This window comes from Salvelinus fontinalis, chromosome 13, assembly GCF_029448725.1.
Source record: "Salvelinus fontinalis isolate EN_2023a chromosome 13, ASM2944872v1, whole genome shotgun sequence".
Classification (NCBI taxonomy): Eukaryota; Metazoa; Chordata; class Actinopteri; order Salmoniformes; family Salmonidae; genus Salvelinus; species Salvelinus fontinalis.
Genome location: NC_074677.1, coordinates 12,777,882 through 12,801,843, shown reverse-complemented (window position 1 = coordinate 12,801,843; position 23,962 = coordinate 12,777,882). Strand labels below are relative to the sequence as shown.

The following is a 23,962-nucleotide window of genomic DNA, read 5'->3' as shown; positions in this document are numbered from 1 at the left end:
AACACAAACAAATCTATCAAGGTGTCTGCCTGGAGAGAGTCTCCCCCATGAATGGAGAAGTGGTGTATTTATCTTGGGAGACACCGGGCCCAGGTGTTTCCCATGTAGCTGACGACCCTCCCAACTCCGCCCACCGACATCCTAATAAGGAAACAAGAACAAAGAGAGAATATGGCAGACAGAGTGGGAGGGTTGTCACAGCGGGGTGCGCGCTAATAGCGTTTCAAACATCACTCGCTCTGAGACTTGTAGTTGTTCCCCTTGCTCTGCAAGGGCCACGGATTTTGTGGAGCGATGAGTAACGATGCTTCGAGGGTGGCTGTTGTCGATGTGTTCCTGGTTCAATACTATACTGTTACACTGGCAATACTAAAGTGCCTATAAGAACATCCAATAGTCAAAAGTATATGAAATACAAATGGTATAGAGAGAAATAATCCTATAAATACTATATTAACTACAACCTAAAACCTCTTACCTTGGAATATTGAAGTCTCATGTTAAAAGGAACCACCAGCTTTCATATGTTCTCATGTTCTGAGCAAGGAACTTAAACGTTAGCTATTTTACATGGCACATATTGCACTTTTACTTTCTTCTCCAACACTTTGTTTTTGCATTATTTAAACCAAATTGAACATGTTTCATTATTTATTTGAGGCTAAATGGATTTTTATTGATGTATTAAATTAAGTTAAAATAATTGTTCATTCAGTACTGTTGTAATTGTCATTATTACAAATAAATAAATGTTTAAAAAATCGGCCGATTAATCGGTACTGGCTTTTTTTTGGGTCCCCCAATAATCGGTATCGGTGCTGAAAAATCATAATCGGTCGGCCTCTACTGTATATAGACTTTTTTTCTTTCTTTTTTTCTACTGTATTATTGACTGTATGTTTTGTTAATTCCATGTGTAACTGTGTTGTTGTATGTGTCGAATTGCTATGCTTTATCTTGGCCAGGTCGCAGTTGCAAATGAGAACTTGTTCTCAACTAGCCTACCTGGTTAAATAAAGGTCAAATATATATTTAAAAAAAAAAAAAAAAGGTTCTGGCCTTTAGTGAGTTTTACCTAGCCACCGTGCTTCTACACCTGCATTGCTTGCTGTTTGGGGTTTTAGGCTGGGTTTCTGTACAGCACTTTGAGATATCAGCTGATGTAAGAAGGGCTTTATAAATACATTTGATTTGAGCATTGGGCCAGTAACTGAAAGGTTGCTAGATCAAATCGCAGAGCTGACAAGGTAAACATCTGTCATTCTGCTCCTGAACAAGGCAATTAACCCACTGTTCCGCAGTAGGCCGTCATTGTAAATAAGAATTTGTTCTTAACTGACGTGCCTACTTAAATAAATGTAAATATATATATATTTTTGCTGCCAGGCAAAATATGGATTTTGTGGCGTTTATTGCCACAGTTATAAACTGTATGGCAGAAATCTAAGAAATGGGACATTATTGTGGCTGCGGCAGAACAGTTTTGGGGACTTGCAAGGGGCACTGGAGCTGGAAGACCCAGACTCAGGTGCCCCTTGGGCCTGTTTTATTTTAGAATTTATTTTTTAACAGAAAAGTTGTTTGATTTCGTTTTTTCGGGGGGGGGGGGGGGGGGGTAGTTTGTAGTTGTTTTGTTATAATTTTGGTAATCCTGTTTCGATCCCGTACAGTAGGTGGCGGAATGCAGATTAAATTGAGAGATCGCCAATATACCATCGAATAAGAAGAATGCTACAAACCAAAAATACTATGTAGGAGCGTGTGGGGTCCACGCCAATGCAAACGCTAATCTAAACAAAGATGGCGGCCTGTGTCATTCGTCGGACGTTGTTGTCCACGGTTAATAAATATAATAGGAAACACGCCATCAGTGTACTAAATGTCGATTTAAACAGTAGACAAACCCCGAATAGGACGCGTTTATCATGTAGCTTGTTCAACGTCCAACAGAAACGGTTGATGTCGTCAAGGTAAGTTAGATATTAGCTAGCCAGTTAATTTAGCCTGACCGACTAGCAGTTAGCTGTAACAGTTATTGTCCTGCGACTGTGCTAAAACAAAACCACCAAAAGCTGGTTACAGTACCCTTTCATTAATAGCATTGTTAGCTAGCGAGTTACTTGTTTTTAGCTAGTTAACGTTAGATCGGTAGGTTAACTAGTTTAGCTGGTTAGCAAACGCAGATTGCTTTGACTACAGAATCTACTGCACGTCAAGGTCAAGTTCCCAATTACTGTCATTTCATCCTTTGTATCATAGTAACGTCGTTAATTACTATAGTTGCCTGGAAACCCGACGTTGAATGACATTCAATTCTACTTTGGGTAGAAATTAGCGTTTGAATCAGGAAGGTTTCCTCTCACGACCTCTACAAGCCAGAATGTTAAATACAATTATATTTTAATATACTTTATCGGTTGTCCGTGCGGTTGGTCCTTTTGGCTGTAAGAATGTGAGACACTATATCCACAGGAAAGTATAATTACGTTTCAAAGCGCTGGTAGTGTTTTCAGATTTCTATCACCTGAAGTATGTGAGGACGAGGAAAATAAATAAATTCAGGACTTGTCCGCATACTTGCCGAGCTCGTGCACGGGTTTATGGTTCTTTGCATGCTTCAGTTGATAGTAATCGGAATGCACTACCAGCGCTTTTTTTATTCTATAATTTTACCTTTATTTAACTAGGCAAGTCAGTTAAGAACAAATTCTTATTTACAATGACGGAACAGTGGCTTAACTGCATTGTTCAGGGGCAGAACGACAGATTTTTACCTTGTCAGCTCATGGGTTTGATCTAGCAACATTTTGGTTACTGGTCCAACGCTCTAACCACTAGGCTATCTATACTTTCCTGTGGATATATTGTCTCATGCCTCCTGCCAAAAGGACCAACCGCAGAACAACCGGTAATGTATGTAAAAATGTAAGTGTATTCAACATTCTGGCTTGTAGATGTCGTGAAAGGAAACTTTTCCTGATTCAAACAGTGTCAACATTGGATTTCCAGGCAAGAATCTGGTCATCTACGAGTTATTTAGCACCAGGTTCCCCACAAACATGCGGTGCGCATCAGGAGAGGGGCGGTAACTCATCCGGCCGGACCCCAACCCCATCACGAACAGCTCTAATCACCTGCCAAAAGACGCATGCTATCCCTGGCCAACCGAAGATCTGCGGCGCTATGGCATTGTTACGTTTAGGGGGGATTCTGATTTTAGAGGCGTTCAGTCATAATCCCACAGATGGTAGCTTCGCACCATTGGCTCCTCAAATACATAACAGCTAGCAATCTACCTGTTAGAAAAGCCCATTGGGCCTCTAGTACCAGAATGCTAACAAAATTAGCACAAACTAATGCTGGTAAAAATGAAAACGAACAAACTAATTGCAAAGGCAGGCAAATCCAGCTCATAGTAGCTACCAAATGTCATTTTCAACGAGTGTGGACATTTACAAGAAAATGTGTATGAGGGAAATGGTGTAAATGAGAAGTTGTGGTACATGCTTTTCTGAAGGAAGAGCAACATATGCAGATGGAGCAGAGGGGAGAAGAACAGAGGGAAAATAAACACTTGTACTAAGCACTGAAAAAATGGCAATTGTACAGAAGTCATCCAGAGCTCTTTTACTTCTGTCAGAAAGCAGTTATAAGATATCTGATGGCTAACATGTAGTAGTGGATTGCATACAAGTGTAACTTCCATCACCTCATGTGTGTCGCACAGCAGATTTGCGAAACATATATAGAACGCTATGGACTCTTTTTGCTATTTACAAACAAGCACGTGTCTGGCTAAACTGTTCTGGGGAACTATGGTAACACGGAACCCAAACCGGCTGCGCGCGTGCGCTATCGTTCATAAATTTATTTTGTCCCCCCACACCAAACGCGATCACGACACGCATGTTTAAATATCAAAACAAACTCTGAACCAATGACATTAATTTGGGGACAGGTCGAAAAGCATTAAACATGTATGGAAATTTAGCTAGCTAACTTGCACTTGCTAGCTAACGTTAATTTGTCCTATTTAGCTAGCTTGCTGTTGCTAGCTAATTTGTCCTGGGATATAAACATTTTCTTTTACCTGAAATGCACAAGGACCTCTACTCCGACAACTAATCCACACATAAAACGGCCAACCGAATCGTTTCTAGTCATCTCTCCTTCCAGGCTTTTTCATCTTTGAACTTATATGGTGATCACATCTAAACTTTCATAGTATTACCACGACAACCGGCAACAAAGTTCGTCTTTCAATCACCCACGTGGGTATAACCAATGAGGAGATGGCACGTGGGTACCTGCTTCTATAAACCAATGAGGTTTTCAGCGTGATCTGCATCAGAAATAGGAACGACTTCTATTTTAGCCCTTGGCATCGCAGACGCTCGTTGGCGCAATAATTGAATAACATGGATTTCTAAATGTATTTTGCGATGTGTCCGGTTGGTCAGCATGTGTGACAAGTGAAATGAAGAACGCGATCTGCTTTATCTCCTAACGTATTGCACAAGTTGACTGCAGATAACGTAAACTCACCCCATTCCGTACAATTAATCCACACATAACCGCAACATTCAAATGAGGCTACAAAGAAAACTAATGGGACTGTAGCGACTGTGTTGACTTTAAAATCGGGGGTGTGAACTAGGTTTCTATTCAAGCGTTTAGAGCCATTACCATGTCGATCTAGTATTGGAGAAAAGTTTAAAAAACGGACCCTCCGCACGCATAAAGCAACTATTTCTGTCTTACAAACTCTCTCCACCAGGTGTAGCACTTATCTCATCGTTTAAAAACAAGAAATGTACAGTGACAGGGGTAAGGGGGATACCTAGTCATTTTTTGCGTTATCATTGCATGCGATCATCATTCTCAAAGCCGCTGTTTACTAGCACAGCCCTAAAAACACGATTCAAATTGTGTTTTATTTACATTTTAGAGGCGATAAGGTGATAAGCTGGTGGTTCCTTTTAACATGAGTCTTCAATATTCCCAGGTAAGAAGTTTTAGGTTGTAGTTATTATAGGACTATTTCTCTCTATGATTTGTATTCCATATATCTTTGACTTTTGGATGTTCTTATAGGCACTTTAGTATTGCCAGTGTAACAGTATAACTTCCATTCCTCTCCTCTCCGCTACCTGGGCTCGAACCAGGAACACATCGACAACAGCCACCCTCGAAGCAGAGTTACCCATGCAGAGCAAGGGGAACAACTACAAGTCTCAGAGCGAGTGAAGCTTGAAACGCTATTAGCGCGCACCCCGCTAACTAGCTAGCCATTTCACATCGGTTACACCACCTAATCTCGGGAGTTGATAGGCTTGAAGTCATAAACAGCGCAATGCTTGAAGCATTGCGAAGAGCTGCTGGCAAAACGCACGAAAGTGCTGTTTGAATGAATGCTTACGAGCCTGCTGCTGCCTACCACCGCTCAGTCAGACTGCTATATCAAATCATAGTCTTATAATATAATAAGCACAGAAATACAAGCCTTTGGTCATTAATATGGTAAGATCTGGAAACTATCATTTTGAAAACAAAATGTTTATTCTTTCAGTGAAATACAGAACTATTACGTATTTTATCGAACGGGTGGCAACCCTAAGTCTAAATATTCCTGTTGCATTGCACAACCTTCAATGTTATGTCATAATTATGTAAAATTTTGGCAAATTAGTTCAACGTGCCAGGCGGCCCAAACTGTTGCATATACCCTGACGCTGCGCGCAATGAACGCAAGAGAAGTGACACAATTTCCCTAGTTAATATTGCCTGCTAACATGAATTTCTTTTAACTAAATATGCAGGTTTAAAAAAATATATACTTCTGTGTATTGATTTTAAGAATGGCATTGATGTTTATGGTTAGGTACATTCGTGCAATGATTGTGCTTTTTTTGCGAATGCGCCTTTGTTAATTCTACTTGCACACAATCCCGGATCCGGGAGCACCCCCATCAGTAAAAAAGCTGACTAGCATAGCCTAGCATAGCGTCACAAGTAAATACTAGCATCTAAATATCATTAAATCACAAGTCCAAGACACCAGATGAAAGATACTCATCTTGTGAATCCAGCCATCATTTCTGATTTTTTTATATGTTTTACAGGGAAGACACAATATGTAAATCTATTAGCTAACCACGATAGCAAAATAACTTTTTTTCCCCAGCATTTTTTTTCCTGCATAGCTATCACAATTTCGACCAAATAAAGATATAAATAGCACCTAACCAAGAAACAACTTCATCAGATGACAGTCTGATAACATATTTATTGTATAGCATATGTTTTGTTAGAAAAATGTGCATATTTCAGGTATAAATCATAGTTTACCATTGCAGCCACCATCACAACTCTCACCAAAGCAACTAGAATAACTACAGAGACCAACGTGAATTACCTAAATACTCATCATAAAACATTTCTGAAAAATACACAGCGTACAGCAAATGAAAGACAAAGATCTTGTGAATCCAGCCAATATTTCAGATTTTTTAAGTGTTTTACAGTCAAACACAATATAGCATTATATTAGCTTACTACAATAGCCAACCACACAACAGCATTGATTCAAGCCAACAATAGCGATAACGAATAAACCAGCAAAAGATATTAATTTTTTCACTAACCTTCTCAAACTTCTTCAGATGACAGTCCTATAACATCATATTACACAATACATATAGAGTTTGTTCGAAAATGTGCATATTTAGCGGCACAAATCGTGGTTATACAATGAGAATAGTAGCCAAGCTGCCAACAATATGTCGGGAGAAATCTTGGGAGAGGCACCTAATCTAATCAGTAACTAATCCTAAACTTGACTAAAAAATACAGGTTGGACAGCAAATGAAAGATACATTAGTTCTTAATGCAATCGCTGTGTTAGATTTTTAAAATTAACGTTACTACGACATACAGCGTGCGTTAAAGCGAGACCGCACCGAAATTAATGGCGGAATATGAGTTTTACATTTTTCAACAGAACAACGAATTAACATCATAAATAGTTATTTTTGATGAGCTCCCATCAGAATCTTGGGCAAGTTGTCCTTTTTCCAAAAGAATCGTTGCTCGGTTGTAGATTGTCGCCTTCAACTTTGGAATTAGTAGTAAACATTAGCCATGTGGGCAAGACGTGCCCAACTCCCTAGAACGCAGCACAAATAAATACCCGAAAATCGCAATATACTGATATAAACTGATATAACTTGGTTTAAAATAACAACATTATGACGTCTTTAACACCTATATCGAATAAAATCAGAGCCGGATATATCTAAGGGCTATAACGGGAGCTTTCTAGAACGCCATCCTGAGGTCCTTCTTGCGTCATGGCGAAGGGAAAAAGGAGAGGACACCACGTTGCCAGCCTATTTATAAGGCCTCAGATCTGCCTAGCAACTCCATTCCAATTCTCACTATTCGCTGACATCCAGGGGAATGCGTATGCAGTGCATCTCAACCAATAGAATGCATGCAAATTAAAAAACCGACCTCAGAACAGCCTGCAGAGTTCATATTTCTCACTTCCTCATAGGAAAATTGCTCCAACTCGAGTTCTGTTTTACTCACAGATATAATTCAAATGGTTTTAGAAACTAGAGTGTTTTCTATCCAATAGTAATAATAATATGCATATTGTACGAGCAAGAATTGAGTACGAGGCAGTTTAATTTGGGAACGAAATTTTTACAAAGTGAAAACAGCACCCCCTATTGAGAAGGTTAAATGGCGAAGTGGGCTGTGATTGATGATAAATTAACAGACACCGCATTGATTATATGCAACGCAGGATAAGCTAGTTAACCTAGTACTATCATCAACTATGTATAGTTAACTAATGATTATGTGAAGATTGTTTTTAATAAGATAAGTTTAATGCTAGCTAGTGTCATGATGTTGCTAGCAACTTACCTTGGCTCCTTGCTGCACTCGTGTAACAGGTGGTCAGCCTGCCACGCAGTTTCCTCGTGGAATGCAATGTAATCGATCATAATCGTCGTCCAAAATTGCAGATTACCGATTTATGAAAACTTGAAATCGTCTCTAATTAATTGGCCATGCCGATTTAATCGGTCGACCTCTAGTCAATATTATTATCAGCAAAAAAAAATGTAACAAGGGCTTTCAGAATATCCTCTCCTCCTCGTTTGTCCCTAAAGGGGCAGTAAACATAAGTTCCCCTCTGAACGTCTCGTTTTGAGGGAAGCGGACCCAAACACATAATTGGGCAATGTCACTTACATCAGTGCTTTTGTCAAGCGCGATACTAAAACACAGCGCCACAGCTATGTCAGCAATCAGTTGCTTACCGTTGTCCTCGCCGATGTCTTCTATGCGTCTTATGGTTGAGTCTGAGAGTTGCAGTCCCTGAATTTGCTTTAAAATAGCTTCCTTGTTTGTGAAATCAGCATGCAATATTTCGGCTGAGGCCAAAAAGCATTATTTGACCATGTCCGCGTCTGTGAAGGCCTTCTTGTTTCTCGCGAGTATCCAAGCAAGGTCATATGTTTTCTCTGCAACAGTGCTAGATCTGTCTTTGTTGTTGTCCTTTGAGTTGCGCTATTTTGTTGTTTCTAAGGTGGCTTTGGGTTTTGGGATGTTTTGTTAAAGTGGGCATGGTGTGACTGGAAGTGTTGCTCTAAATTTGCTTGTTTAAAACAATTGATTGCCTTCTGGCAAATAAGACAAAGTGAGCTAGTCCCATTATGCAGTACAAAAAAAGACTTGTCCATTTTCTCTTAACTTTGTGTTCTTTTTGAATCGACCGTATCCTTCTCTTAGCTACGTTAGCTAGCTGCATTTCCTGGTTCTCCGGTGGTTGTTTCGTTCATAGCTGTCACGTTCTCCAGCTCTTCTCCCTCATTTTCATTGTCAATAAATGTACATTTCTTTAGTACAATAAATTGATCCATGTCTACCAGACTGCAAAATTAGCTAGTAGCAAACCTTTGTTGGTCGCTGTAGCTGAGCAGTTGCGTTCTATTTTGGCAAACGTTCTATTTCAGCCTTTCTGTTTAGCAGCTGCTCTATACTGCCTTCCAGGGAACAATAGATGTATTCAATGAAGGGCCTGCATTAAACACATTGAATTGAAATTGTATCATTGTATTTTTTATTAAACTAGGCAAGTCAGTTAAGAACAAATTCTTATTTACATTGACTGCATACCAAACCCTAACCCGGACGACGCTGGTACAATTGTGCGCCGCCCTATGGGACTCCCAAACACGTCCGGTTGTGATACAGCCTGTAATCAAACCAGGGTCTGTAGTGACTCTTCTAGCACTGCCTTAGACTGCTGCGCCACTCGGGTATTGGCATGGAGCATAGCCAGATAACATACAGTAGGTCAACTCATATTCTGTTCTTCATATTGTAATGACCCGGCTGGGTCATAAAGGGAAAAGAGACGGACTCTAGGTGTGCAGGTCAGAACACAGGTTTATTCATAAACTGGGCTATTGTTCCGGCCACAACCCACGCCGCTAAATGCCGAACGTACACAATGTTACCCTGTCGGGTCAAGAGTCACTCTCATAGGAACAGATCAAGGCATGAACAGAAGAGAGAGAACAATGAGACAGTAATCCCTATTTATGCATTTCCAAATCCCGTGGTATTACCCATCATACCCCCCCAACCTTTCCATCTGTCCTGACATATTTAACCCCTGCTAGTAGCCATGAGAACCACAACACACCCACAAACACAGAACACAATACCGGGTCGTTACATAGCCCCCCCCTTTCTAAACCCTAGCCCCTAGGGTTACACAACAAAATCCTTAAAACGACCCGGAGGTCGCATCAGTCTCTTGGGCCTCCCCGTGACTCTCAGCGGTGGCCCCCCAGAACGCTCCTCTGCCCCAATGTCATTTCCAGCGCCCTCCGAAGAAGCAGCCCCCTCCCCAGGCTCAGGTTGTGCTAGAGTCTCCTCGTTAGACTGTTCCCGTGGGCTCACATCAGAGCCCTCACTCCCATTCCCTACCGTTTTCCTCCCTCTGTAGGGTGCCAATCGATCCCGGTGGACCACCACCTTCCTGCTCCGTGGGGGAACCTCCACCCGGTACGTCACCTCCCCCACTCTCTCTATCACCAGACACGGCCCCACCCATGCACTGTCCAGCTTTGGGCACCGCCCCTTCTTGCGCGTGGGGTTGTGAAGCCACACACATTCTCCCGCTCCAAAGTGCCTCCCCCTAGCGCGCGAGTCGTAGTGGCGCTTTTGGCGCACCCCTGCGTTTTCGAGTTGCTCTCTTGCGAAGGTGTGAGCCGCTTCTAACCGGTTCTGCAGACGACACACATAGTTCGGGCCAGGCAAAACCCCGTCGTCATTATCAGGAGGGTGGCCAAACGTCAGTTCGGCTGGGGTGCGCAACTCACGACCTAACATTAGTAGTGCTGGGGAGCACGCAGTCGATTCTTGAACAGCCGACCTACACGCCATAAGAATAAACGGTAAGTGGGTGTCCCAATCTCTCTGGTGTTTTGAGGTAACGATGGCCAGCTGCTGTGCTAATGTTCTGTTAAATCTTTCCACCAGCCCATCACTCTGCGGGTGAAGCGGAGTAGTGCGCGTCTTCTCTGCGCCTAACCGTCTACACAACTCTGAGAACACCCGTGACTTGAAGTTTCTTCCCTGGTCGCTGTGAATAGACTGTGGCACCCCAAACCGACTGATTATTCCCCCCACCAACGCATCAGCTATTGTCCCCGCCTCCTGGTCTGGGAGAGCGTAAGCCTCCGGCCACTTGGTGAAGTAGTCCATGGCGGTTAGAATCCACCTGTTACCGCTGTCTGTGGTTGGAAACGGCCCTACTATGTCTACCCCCAGTCTCTCCATGGGCTCCCCTACTGGGAATTGTTGTAGGAGGGCGTGTGACTGACCTGGAGGTCCTTTTTTAGCAGCACACTCGTCGCACTGCCTACAAAAGTCCTCAACATCCCTCCTGTGCCTTGCCCAATAGAAGCCTTTACGCATGCGCTTTAACGTTTTGGAGACCCCAAAATGCCCTGCGCCTACTCCCCCATGAAGCTGCTGTAACACGTTCCCCTGCAGCCTTTTGGGCACCACTACCTGCCACGTAATTTCTCCAGTCGCTGGCTTTTTCCACCCCCTCTGGAGCACTCCCTCAGCCACTCTAAGGACTGTGAATTTAGCCCACAGTCCTTTGGTGACTGGTGATAGAGGGGCTACTTCCCCCCACGGCGGTCGTCTTCTCTCTTCCACCCACCGCAGCACAGGACGCAGCTCTGCGTCCTCCTCCTGGCGACGCCTCCACTCCCCAACGTCCACAGCCTCAAGCTCTTGGCACTCTGTCACACTCAGCTGGCTCACCGTGGCGGTGACTCCCTCCTCCCTGCACAGTTCTCTCTCTCGCTCCACCCGTTTGGCGCAGTACCCACAGCCATCCTCAGCACACGGGCGGCGGGACAAGGCGTCTGCATTGCTGTGGCGAAGGCCGGCTCTGTGCTCCACCTGGAAGTCGTAGGGTTGCAGCTCCTCCAGCCAGCGGGCAATCTGACCCTCTGGCTCCTTGAAGGAGAGAAGCCACTGCAGGGCGGAGTGATCCGTCCGGACCACAAACGGCAGGCCCCCCAGGTAGTACTTGAAATGGCGTACTGCTGCCACGACAGCCAAAAGCTCTCTCCTTGTCACGCAGTAGCGTTTTTCAGCCTTATCAAAAGTTCTGCTGTAATAAGCTACTACGTGTTCCCCATCAGGGCCACGCTGAGCCAGCACAGCCCCCAAACCCTCATTGCTTGCGTCGGTGTCCAGGATGAACGGACGGTTCGGGTCTGGTGAGGCCAGGACAGGGGCCTCCATCAGGGCACGTTTGAGGGCCTCAAACGCCCGCTGGTGCTCTTCGGTCCACTGAAAAACAGTGTCCTCCTTGAGAAGGTGGTTCAAAGGAGCCGCTACCCCCGCAAACCCCTTCACAAACCTACGATAGTAGGATGCCAGCCCCAGGAAGCTCTTAACCTCTTTTTTCCCCCCTGGAACTGGCCACCCCCTCACAGCCTCTACTTTGTCTGGCATCGTGCTGATGCCCTCACCACCCAGCTGATGCCCCAGGAACGCCACCTCCCTTTGCATGAAATGGCACTTTCCCGGGTGTAATTTTAGCCCCGCCCCCGAGATCCTCTCCAACACTCGCCTCGTTGCCCCCTCAAACGATGTGCCGTGCACCAATATGTCGTCTAGGTACACAACACACTCGTCTCTCGGAACCCCCGCCAGCACTCTGTCCATGAGCCTCTCAAAGGTGGCAGGAGCATTACAGAGCCCGAAGCACAGCACCTTGAACTGCCAATGGCCCCTATCCGTGGAGAAGGCCGTTTTTTCACGTGCCCCTGGCGAGAGGGGCACCTGCCAGTAGCCACTGCGCAGATCAAGGGAGGAGAACCACGAGGACCCTCTCACGTGGTCTAGCGACTCATCAATCCTCGGTAGGGGATAAGAGTCTTTGGTGGTGACAGAATTTAGGCCCCTGTAGTCAACACAAAACCTAAGTTTACCCCCTTTCTTAGGCACCATGACGACCGGCGCGGACCATGGGCTATCTGATGGCTCAATGAAATCAGCCCGCAACATGTCTACAATAGCTGTGTCTGCTGCTTCCCTCCTGGCAAGGGGAATACGACGGGGCCGAATTTTAATGGGTCGGGCGTCCCCAGTGTCTATTTCGTGCTGGACTAGGTGCGTTTGTCCTACCTCATCTTCCCCCCAAGCGAAGCTATCTTTAAAGTCCAACAGCAGCTGCTTTAACTGTCTCTGTTGTCCCTCATCCAGACCCTGACAGTTCTTCAGCCACACAGCCTCGACGGCGTTGATAGCTTCCTCCTTCCCCCCGTCGGGCTGATGGGGTGAAGGAGCCAGTGTATTTTGGGCTACTGGGCTGCCTGTGCTTGCACCATGATGGGGAGTGAAGGCCGTCGCCGCCGGAGACAGCTGCTGGGATGGCACAACGACCAAGGGAGCAGCCGGGATGACCGGTGGAGTCTCTGCAAGCTTGGAGGAAGACGGAGGGACAGCCCTGCCCCCTGCTGGCCCTCCCGAAGGCGACATTCCCACTGTGGGCCCCCCCGACAGCCTCAAAGTGCCCGACGCTAAGTCCAGCTGAGCCCCACAGTTTTTCAAAAAGTCCATTCCCAGTATACAGGGGTCCTGCACCGCTGCTACCCACACCGGACACCCCACAGTTCTCCCCCCCACGGTCACAGATAGCTGACACTTCCCTAACATGGGGGCTAGCTCCCCCGTGACAGTCCGTAGCTGGACAAGGGTCGGCTCCACCCGCACCCCAACAGGTAGTATGTCTGGTCTCACCAGGGTTACTGTAGAGCCCGTGTCGACCAGGGCCAAACATTCCACCCCCTCTACCTTGACGATGACATTGCAGAAGTCCCCAACGGTGGTACGTCCCACCACAACTACAGGACTAGGAAACCCGGCGGCAGCTACACCCTGGGGGAGCAGGTCCCCACCCTCTTGTCTGCGCTGCTGGGTACCTTCTTTGCTTACAGTGGGTTCGGGGGCGGGGGGTGGGCCCACGCAGCCCCCTGCGCGCGAACCCGCTGTCGTTTCCCTGGTGACGGGGGAATCTGTCACACTCTCGCTGAATGTGGCCAGGCTGGCCACAACCCCAGCAGACAATAGGAGCTGAGCTGACACTGCGACGTTGCCTGGAGCCCCTCTCCATGACAAGCGAAGCAGTCTTGACTAGCCCGCCCAACTCGTCAACCCACTCCGGTTTTGTGACCCCTGGCACCCCAGCCACCGCTGCTCTCACCTCTGGTTGACTGGCGACTTCCACTCTCACTCCCTCACCCCAGATCAGCTCCCTCTTCCTGGCTATCTCCACTGCAGCCCGCAGAGATGGTGGGTCCGCCATCTGAACATGCTTACCCAGTTCGGTGGAAGAGAGCGCTCTAATAAAACTGTCCCGTGCCAGCTCGTCTTGCACCCCAATCGGCATAGTTGCATAAGCCCGCCTGGTCAGGCTCAGAATACCACTTGCCAACGCCTTTAATGATTCCCCCTGAAGTCTCATTTTGTTACACAGTTCAATCCGCAGCATGTTGGGCTGCGCGTCGCTGCCGAAACGGCCCCCCAATGCCTCCACTAGCGCACCATAGTCGTCCCTTTCGTCCGGGGCTAGCGTTAGCAGGCATTCCGACGCCTCCTCTGCCAGGCTCAGGGCAAGCTGTAACGCTTTCGTCTCGTCAGACCACCTCCCGGCTCTAGCCAACAACTCGAATTGAGTGAAAAAAACTTCCCATTTACCTTGTCCATTGAACTTTGGTAGTTTAGCCGCTACCGTGGCTAATGGCAATAGGTCGCCGCCATCTCTGTTTACCTTAGCAGGCCCAGCCATTTCCGCACCCGGTGACGTCGATATCCCCGTCGCCGTGACGTCAGCTCTCGAGCGGTGTGAAGGAAAACCCGCCAGTTCTGCCATCTTGCTGACTGACAATTTAACTCCCGCCATGTGGCTCTCCAGCTTCCCTACGGCAGTCGCCGCCTGACCCTCCCGACCGGGTACCCCCGAGCCCACAACGGACACTTTGTCCGACTCTTCCTTAATTTTCCGCCTCGCCCCAAGCGACATGACCGTAGATGCGAGTCACGCTAAAGCCAACCCGGCCTATACTGAACAGCTAACTCGCCTAGTCACGATCCCGTAGTTCGAAAGCACTTCTGACACCAATGTAATGACCCGGCTGGGTCATAAAGGGAAAAGAGACGGACTCTAGGTGTGCAGGTCAGAACACAGGTTTATTCATAAACTGGGCTATTGTTCCGGCCACAACCCACGCCGCTAAATGCCGAACGTACACAATGTTACCCTGTCGGGTCAAGAGTCACTCTCATAGGAACAGATCAAGGCACGAACAGAAGAGAGAGAACAATGAGACAGTAATCCCTATTTATGCATTTCTAAATCCCGCGGTATTACCCATCATACCCCCCCAACCTTTCCATCTGTCCTGACATATTTAACCCCTGCTAGTAGCCATGAGAACCATAACACACCCACAAACACAGAACACAATACCGGGTCGTTACAATATGTTTCTTTAGACCTGATTGAGTATGTCAAATTGATTTATTATACTATATGCAGCGAGTATGCCTGGAGATGCTAAACGTGTTTATGTTAATTAACTGTCAATTATGGTGAGACCGGCAGTCTTTTTGCATGACAATAACCGACTGACAAAATGTAATGTCCGCGTCAGCCCTACTTGCGTCTACTTATTTTATTGTTCTCCACTGCTCCAAATACGTATATGATAGTGTGACAGTGTCTGGTTTTAGTGACGTGATCCCCTATGCAATGAACAAATCACACCAACAATTAAGACAGACTGTCAACAACTTGATCACTAATTGGCTGAGGGAGTTGCATGGATAACTTTGGAAGGGCAAGTCATGACATAAGGCAGTCTGTCTTATTACTTGTTCTTCTCCTAACGTCTTGATTTTCTTTGTCCTATAGGCCAGAGGGGAAGGTGCTGGAGACAGTAGGAGTGTTTGAGGCTCCCAAACAGCAGGGGAAATATGAAACAGGACAGGTGAGAAGGTCTCCAACCACAACTCCATATTTCACTCCACATTAGAGACTAACAATTTTACATGAGGGTTCCCAAGGGATCTGCCTTAGGACCATAGCAATAAAATTACTAATTATATAGCTAATTCAATTTCTATGATGAGCAAAATACTGTGCCAACCTGGCAGGGTTTTCTATTTACTCAACTGTTATACTCACTGCCCAGCTATTCCACACACAGCCTTACGTTTGTCTGCCTCTCTCCCCAGTTATTCTTGCACAGTGTGTTTGGCTACAGAGGGATCGTGCTCTTCCCCTGGCACGCCCGCCTCTATGACCGCGACGTCACTCCTGCGACGGAGAGGTGATGACACCACCTCACACGGTCACCCATGTCTCCGCAACACCTGTCTGCTTAGCGTGCTTTTCACTGTCTGGAATGCCACCCTATTCCCTATATAGAGCGCTACTTTTGTAGTCCACTATGCCTATATAGTGAGTAGGGTGCTATATCAGATGTAGCCATAAGATCCAAACATGTCAAAGGCAGTTTGTAAAGGAAATGGATTGGAGTTATGTTTTTGTTTGGAAGTGGTCTAGCTCTCGTTGACTGGTTATTTTTCATTGACACCTTTCCTCTGCTTGCTTTCTGCCCCCAGTAAGTCTACGGAACCCCCTGGGGCACACCGGTCCAAAGAGGTGAAAGGGAAAACTCACACATACTATCAGGTTCTGATAGACACCAGGGACTGTCCCCACATTGTGAGTATCTGACCCAAAGGGAATTGCCAGGGACCTCATATGATATTATCGTTCTATATGTATTGTGACTCAATATTGTGATTTGGTGTTCCAAACATATTGCTCACGACATGTCCGTTGCAGAGAGACGAGGGAGCATGAGAAAACAAGTTTTTATCTGTCAAGAAAATGAAAGTGTTGTAGTCATGTTGGCTCACCTATTTAAGGAGCTAGAGAACAAGCTATAGAATTTAAAAAATATTTGCATTTTGGCCCAGGTACACCTGACTAGTACAAACATAATACTACCTACAATTTTTTTTCTTCTTCTTAAAAATACTTGGAATCTCAAATCAATTTCGTAGAAAAATAATATTGCGATATGTAATGAGATTCCCTCCATCACTATTGTCTATATCACACACCGCAAAATGATGGTAACTTTCCCAAAACTCCTAGGTTTTCCACAAACCCTGGTTGTTCTGATTTTTCAACCCTAATCGTCTCCTTATAAATGGTCTGTGTCTGTCAGTCTCAGAGATCACAGACTGAGGCGGTGACGTTTCTGGCCAATCACGATGACAGCAGGGCGCTTTATGCCATTCCAGGTGAGTCAGATGTAAGGAGTTGATAAATTATTTTAAGTGTTGCTAATACATAGTTACTGTCGCACAAAGGAATTAATGCACTAAGCTAACTCTTGTTCTCACTCTTTCAGGGCTGGACTATGTGAGTCATGAAGATATCCTGCCCTACAACTCCACAGACCAGGTCCCCATTCAGCATGAGCTGTTTGAGCGTTTCCTCCAGTTCAATGCCTCCAAAGGTACTACAAACCAAAAGGCTTTTTGAGTGTTTTCAGTCAGTTAGCCAGTAAACGCAATGCGTATGTATGAGAACTTGTTGGCAGGTAAATCCCAAAGTAAATGTGACCGTTGCGCTGTGACCTGTTCTCCAGTTCCCCCATTCATACCACGGGACACGCTACAGGCGTGGCAGGAGAAGAACCACCCATGGCTGGAGCTGTCGGACGTGCACCGTGAGACCACTGAGAACATCCGCGTTACTGTTATCCCCTTCTATATGGGCATGAGGGTACGCCCCACACCACTTCTCTAAAGGGAATAAAGAATCAGGGTCACGTTCAGCACAACATTGCAGAAGAAATTTCATGAATAGAGCTGACATGATTCCCTTTCTAGATGTCAGAGGCATGTTCTTCTACATAACATACAGTGAGCTCAAGTATTGGGACAGTGAATTTTTTTTGTTTGGGCTCTTCTCCAGCACTTTGGATTTGAAATTATGTGATGACTATGAGATTAAAGTGAATACTTTTTAGGGTATTTTAATCCATATCAGGTGAACTGTTTATAAATTACAACTCTTTTTGTTCATAGTCCCCCCCATTTTAGGGGAACAAATTAATTGGAACAAATTCACTTGTGTGTATTAAAGTAGTAACAAGTTTAGTATTTGGTCCCATATTCCTTGCACCCAATGATTACATCAAGCTTGTGACTCTACAAACTTGTTGGCTGCATTTGTTTATTTTGGGTGTTTCAGATTATTTTGTTCCCAATAGAAATTAATGGTAAATAACATTGTCATTTTGGAGTCACTTTTATTGTAAATAAGAATACAATATTTCTATGCTACCATGATTACGAATACTACTGAATGAATGATGAGTGAGGAAGACCATGTACAAAAAGGGATGTAATTTCTTAACTGTTCACCCGATATGGATGAAAATACCCCCAAATTAAAGCTGACAGTCTGCACTTTAACCTCAACGTCATTGTATCATTTGGCGTACAGAGTCAAAACAACATGTGTAACTGTCCCAATACTTTTAGAGCTCACTGTATTTCTATCTGAATGTTCCACAACTCTGCCCTGCTGAATGTGCACCAGTCATGATTAGAACCTGTTTGTATTTTTGCTTATGTATGTCGTTTTCTCTATCAGGAAGCCCAGAATTCCCACGTATATTGGGTAAGTGAAAGAAGCTGCCACTGATAACTGTAGCCTAGCGACTGTTGTAACTGTGTGCTAGCAAACTGTCAGATATGAGGAAACAATTATATTCACTTTAGTCCATTTCATGGTGTTCTTTGGGCTATAAACAGGGATGTTTGGGTGTTGCTGTCATTATTATTTAAACTCTCTGAATCTAGCTACAATTTTAGCCATACAAGCTAGCTTCCCATTCCCATAGAAACCGCCAATTTGTGCTGGCGTACCTGCATACTACTGTAGTCAGTGTGCATCCAAAATGCCACGCTATTCTTTTTGGAGTGGACTACTTTGACCAGAGCCTCACGGGCCCTGGTAAAAAGTAGTGCACTACATAGGAAATAGGGTGGCATTTCAGACGGACCAGAGTGGTTTCCGTTGGCTCACTGCTCGGTGTGTGTGTGTGTCAGTGGCGGTACTGTATCCGTCTGGAGAACATGGGGGAGGAGGTGGTGCAACTGAGGGAGAGACACTGGAGGATCTTCAGCCTCTCAGGCACCCTGGAGACGGTCCGGGGCAGAGGAGTGGTGGGACGGGTGAGTCGGGCTGCTTTCAATAAATCTTTCCTGATTCCTCACATCCTCTCCTTTTCAAAATATATTGGAGAAGGTCAAAAAAAGTGTGGTACAGACTTGTCTACCAAATGATACCCCCTCACTGTGTGTAGGAGCCAGTGTTGTCCGAAGAGCAGCCTGCCTTCCAGTACAGCAGTCACGTCTCACTGCAGGCACCCAGCGGGCACATGTGGTGAGTCTTGCCAAGAAACGCACACACGCACTGTGAAACACCTGCCCATTGTTGTCAAAAAGTAGACACTTTGTACCAGCAGAACACGTATGGCAGAATGTCACACAAGTGGTAACCATTTTTTGTTCCTCCTGGTCCAAGTAACCTACTATGATGGCAGGGTTTATTTCCACCCTAAAATGAATACTAGCCTAATCAACATAATGGACAATATGTGCCATATAGCAAACATCAGGCAGAATTGTAAAACGGTTCATTAGGTGCCAAACAGAAGAAAAATGTACTGAAAGTACCTCAACTTTCACCCTATCTGGACTATGCAATTCCAGATTCCCCCAAAGTTACCAGAATTTTGCAAACCTAGTAGAGACTAGTATGGTTGAGCTTTAGCAGCACATAGTTCGGACTCTTGTCTTTATGGGAACTGACATTGGCTACTGCATTGTGTGTGTGTGAGCTATCTCTCTTTTCAATCATCCTTAAATGGAATTTCAAGTATGGGTCTGAGCTCCAATGAACAAACACTCTTTGTTTGTGGTTAATAGGCTCTGCAAACTTCCTCAAGTTTTCTGACTTGCGATATCGGCAATTTATTTACCTAATTTGGCCAGGTTTGCCCACTGTGCCAGGTTTGTTGTATTAGTTGATGAGGGACACTGTGCGTGTGTATGTATGTAAGTAAATTGGTATGTTTGTGTAGCATACTGTAGAAGCATGAATATTGTCAGTGGAAACAGTAGTAGTAAAATTACCCTAGTCGTAGTAGAAGCTGAAGTAAGCTAATTGTAGGAGCAGTAATAGTTGAAGTAGAATACTTGGGAAGCTAGTAGTAGAAAATGAGTCATAGCAGTACTACTGTAGGACTCTGGACTGGGCAGTGGCTGGGCAGGGCAGAAGGGGCTCGGACTCTGACGGTGCCTGTTGTTGTCTTTTGACCCCTGCAGGGGTTCCTATCGGCTCGAGAGGCCCAACGGCACCTTCTTCGACGTCCGCATCCCGCCCTTTTCCCTCGAAAGCAAGAAAGACGATACACCCAACGGCTTCCTGCCCGGCCCTTTCACCTCATTGGCCTGAGTCGAGCCATGCCATCCTCCAGACTGCTCCACCCACACTCACATCACCCTCTTCAAAGCCTTCCCCTGTCCTGTTCACCACCCATTCTCCTCTCCACATAGGCTGTACCACCTAATCAACAACTGTAGCCCCTTCTCCCAACACAAATGCCCTAGGCTCTTGGATCGATGTCAAGACTAAGTCATTGGGAAGTGTGAATGTGACTCTACGCCAAACCTTGCAGAGAGCCCTGTGGAGCTAAGCATTGTGCACATACCCGGGGACTACCTTGTCTGCACTACATCTACAGTACCACTAGTAGGATTGTGTGGCACTTCAATAGTGACTTTTGCTCTGGTAGCACATGGCGGTGTGGTCAAGACCGGTGCGGTCTGATTCTCTAATGAAAAGTAGTCTATCCAACATTTAGTCAGATGAGTCAATACTCTTAAATTGCTTCCTTTTCTCCTCCAGTCTCCTGCACTAAAGTACAACTCCTATGGCTTAAAGGGCTAGGTTTCTGCCATCCTGTTTTTCACCAGTCAAATGCAGGGCAGGCTCTGCAGTGGATGCGGAAAGGAAACCATCAGACTATTCTGACTTTTGCATCTATTCCAGACTGATAAGACTTTTAGACACTTGAAACCATTAGGCCTAATACTGTTAGACTATTTTTGACTAGGCCAGTGCCGGTTTGACTGTGAAAAGGACAAACCGAGTAGAAGCTCAGGCTGAGAGGATCACAAACATGGTATTCAGTATCCTACTGAGCGACTCGTTCTGTTTTTGGATCATCTCTTTACATTTCCAATGGTACGTTAGTTTAAAAGAAAATGTTATTTGAGTCTGTGCTCTAACACGTTTCCCCAGACATTTTAAGACCATTTCTCACCAAACCATAGTGAATCAATAAGTATAACTCATTGTGAATGAAACACTATCTATTATGTTTTGTTGGTCAACCACATACTGTGTGTACACAAATGAAGAAGAGTAGTTGACTGTTTGCAATGAGGAACATGAGTATAGTGTTTTATATGAACGTCATAGCACATATAAAAGTCTGTTGCTTAACATCTTCCTAAACGCCGCTCATAGTAGAGGCCTACTCCCAAAAAGAACCGAGGGCCTTGATCAGACAGTGACTACATAATCTGTGTTTTCTACTCCCTATCAGTGCTGTACTTATCAGGACCTCAACCCTCTAACACAGAGGCAGCAAAGCTGTGACGTAGTACACGACTACTAGTTATAATCATGTTGCTTTATTTATCACGAGCTGTTAAAGGGGAAGTTCAGTATTTTACAACTTAATGTTAAATGGTTCCTCACCCTGAAAGTATGCTGCATGACCCTATCACTTCCATTTTTGTGTTGGCTGTTTAAAGAATTTAACCAGGGATTATAGTTTCTCTTGGGCCAGAGACTACTTTCAAGATCTAACATCAAGTTGTTAAATATTGTACATCCCCTTTTAATGATGGAATCCGCATTAGGGGTAACAGCCCACTGTCTGCCCCAGCACCTTTTTTTTGTTTTGTGGATGAAACGGAGGTGAGGTGCGTCAAACTGTTTGTTCATTTGTAGTAATTTTTTGTTGTAATATCCAAAACGAACGTGGCAGATTCACTATTAAGGATTCCCGCTTTAATTTGTGCTGCTATGATATGATCACAGTTGATTCACTGCTGATCAAATAGCCAGTCACTAATCAAAGATGTGCAATTACTAGATTGTTCAATCAATGGCAGACATTTGAAGTTGTTGTCAATGTGTTACTGTATATCTAATAATTTCATGGTGACTTAAGTATTCATGCTTGTCTTTTTGGCACTTTCCTGTATCTCCAGTAAAGGCAAGGCATTGACACACAGTGACCCCAACCAAGGTCACATGTATATTTTTTCATGTTAATTTATACTTTATGATGTGTGTGTATATATAAACAATTTTATGTGACGGAATCAGTCTTGTATAGCATTAATGTGGCTGAAGTGACATGGATTAGTCGATGCATTTGAATGGAAATGTAAAAATGTGTGTTAATATGACTGGCTAAATGAATCAGTGTATGGATTTGTGGACTTCAGTTTGGGAATCCTAAATAAACGCTTCTGTGAATCATTGAAATTGTTCCGTCTATCACTATCTAAGTGTACTCCCATTTTAATCTGCATGCATTAGGGGCGGACTGGGACCACAAATCGGGCATTTCTGAGAGCCATTATTTTATTGCCGACCATTTTGATTGATTGGCCATTTGGAGCCAGTATCTGAAAAGGGACAGCAGCCAAATTATCATTCTGTGCAAAAATCATAATGTTAATTAACAGGCACATGGGCCCGGCTGCCACTTTTGTTCATTTTAACAAATGTTTTCCCCCAATTTTAGACCTGCTCACTTTTGTGTCTAGTCTTTTTCATTTGTTCTGCATTACATCCACTAGCAGGTCCTGATGTGAGGATGGCACTGTGGCCAAAACAGAGTTGATAACACTGAACTTTATAATTTATTATTTTTATGTTGAATGTTCAACAGGATTTTTGACTCAGGATTCACACATGGAAACATGCTTTGTTGGCACTGGCAGAATAGGTCCCTTTTAGCTTTTCGGTGAGATGTTACTGTCGTAAGTCTGTTAGACTAGACAGCATGCTGTGGCTGTGCTAGATACTGTATTTCTGTGGCTAGCGGCAACAGTGGTACAGGCTACTACAGTCTAGTACAGGGATGGGCAATTCCAGTCCTCAAGGGCCTGATTGGTGTCAGTTTTGTCCCAGCTAACACACCTGACTCCAATAATCACCAATGAAATTTGCAATCAGCTGTGTTTGCTAGCAATGGAGGAAAGTGACATCAATCAGGCCCTCGAGGACTGGAGTTACCCACCCCTGGTCTAGTACCTCAGCAAAACTTTTCATATCACAGGGACTGAAGCCATCTCCTCTGAGTGAGTGTGCGATGTAGAATGCTCCGCCATATCCTTGTTGAATAATATTGATTTTTGAAAATCTATTTTTTTTCTGCGCCTGCTGATTGGTATTTTCCGCCTTCTGCAGGGGGACTTTTACTTGCCAACGGGCTAATGGCGGCGCCATGTTCGAGGTGGCCATCCCCTCCTTCTCCCTGGAGAGCCACGGCCGTAGGGACAGCCCCTACTCCTTCCTCTTCTGAGAGAGGGGGGGGGGGGGGGAGAGAGAGACTGTCTGCTGGGAGAGACAGGCTGCCAATACTGGCCCCTCTTCTTTATGGTGGAAATGGACCCAGGCTCAGTGTTTCCCCCCCACATTTGTGTTTTATCTCTTCTCCTCAGGGACTTTATTTACACTTTCACCTTTAAGACAATCCTTTATGCATGCAGCCAGAGGTCCGATATTAGTCAAGTTACACACCTCACACAGGTTGTGTAAAGCGGTTAAAGACATGCGGTGGCACATTGGCGACTAAGTATTTTAATTGTTTTGTATCTCACGCTTTGGGTTGGATGTTTCAATGTGTAGGTCATCCCTGCATAATCAATGCACAGAATTACTGTCTTACCTCAATTAGCCACGAAATCCAGAGTTTGAAAGAGACGGGCGCAGCTGATCGTCCAGAAAAACATTTTCCCCCACGTGGGCCAGCCCCCTAGCAATTTGAGTTCTAGCCAATGAGCTTCAGCCCCTCGCCAGAGTGTTGCCATTTGAGTGACGGATAGCAAGATGCACATACAGCCGAGCGAGAGGGAGCAAAGACAACGTGCACATGGTGCCTTCAGAAAGTTTTCACACCCCTTTATTTAACTAGGCAAGACAGTTTAAAATGTAAAATGACGGCCAAACACG

At 45.0% G+C, this 23,962-nt stretch overlaps 1 protein-coding gene across 1 annotated transcript; it reads left to right on the top strand.

Annotated features, from left to right (window-relative positions):
- The first annotated feature begins 1,720 nt into the window (after positions 1 to 1,720).
- Positions 1,721 to 22,267, top strand: LOC129868105 (polymerase delta-interacting protein 2-like). The gene is made up of 11 exons (XM_055941744.1): positions 1,721 to 1,970; positions 15,524 to 15,599; positions 15,847 to 15,941; positions 16,237 to 16,339; positions 16,851 to 16,926; positions 17,037 to 17,144; positions 17,277 to 17,413; positions 18,290 to 18,316; positions 18,748 to 18,873; positions 19,005 to 19,084; positions 20,029 to 22,267. Exons 1-11 carry the CDS (start codon positions 1,801 to 1,803, stop codon positions 20,156 to 20,158), a joined length of 1,128 nt encoding a protein of 375 aa, XP_055797719.1. The 5' UTR covers positions 1,721 to 1,800; the 3' UTR covers positions 20,159 to 22,267.
- Positions 22,268 to 23,962: the final 1,695 nt, after the last annotated feature.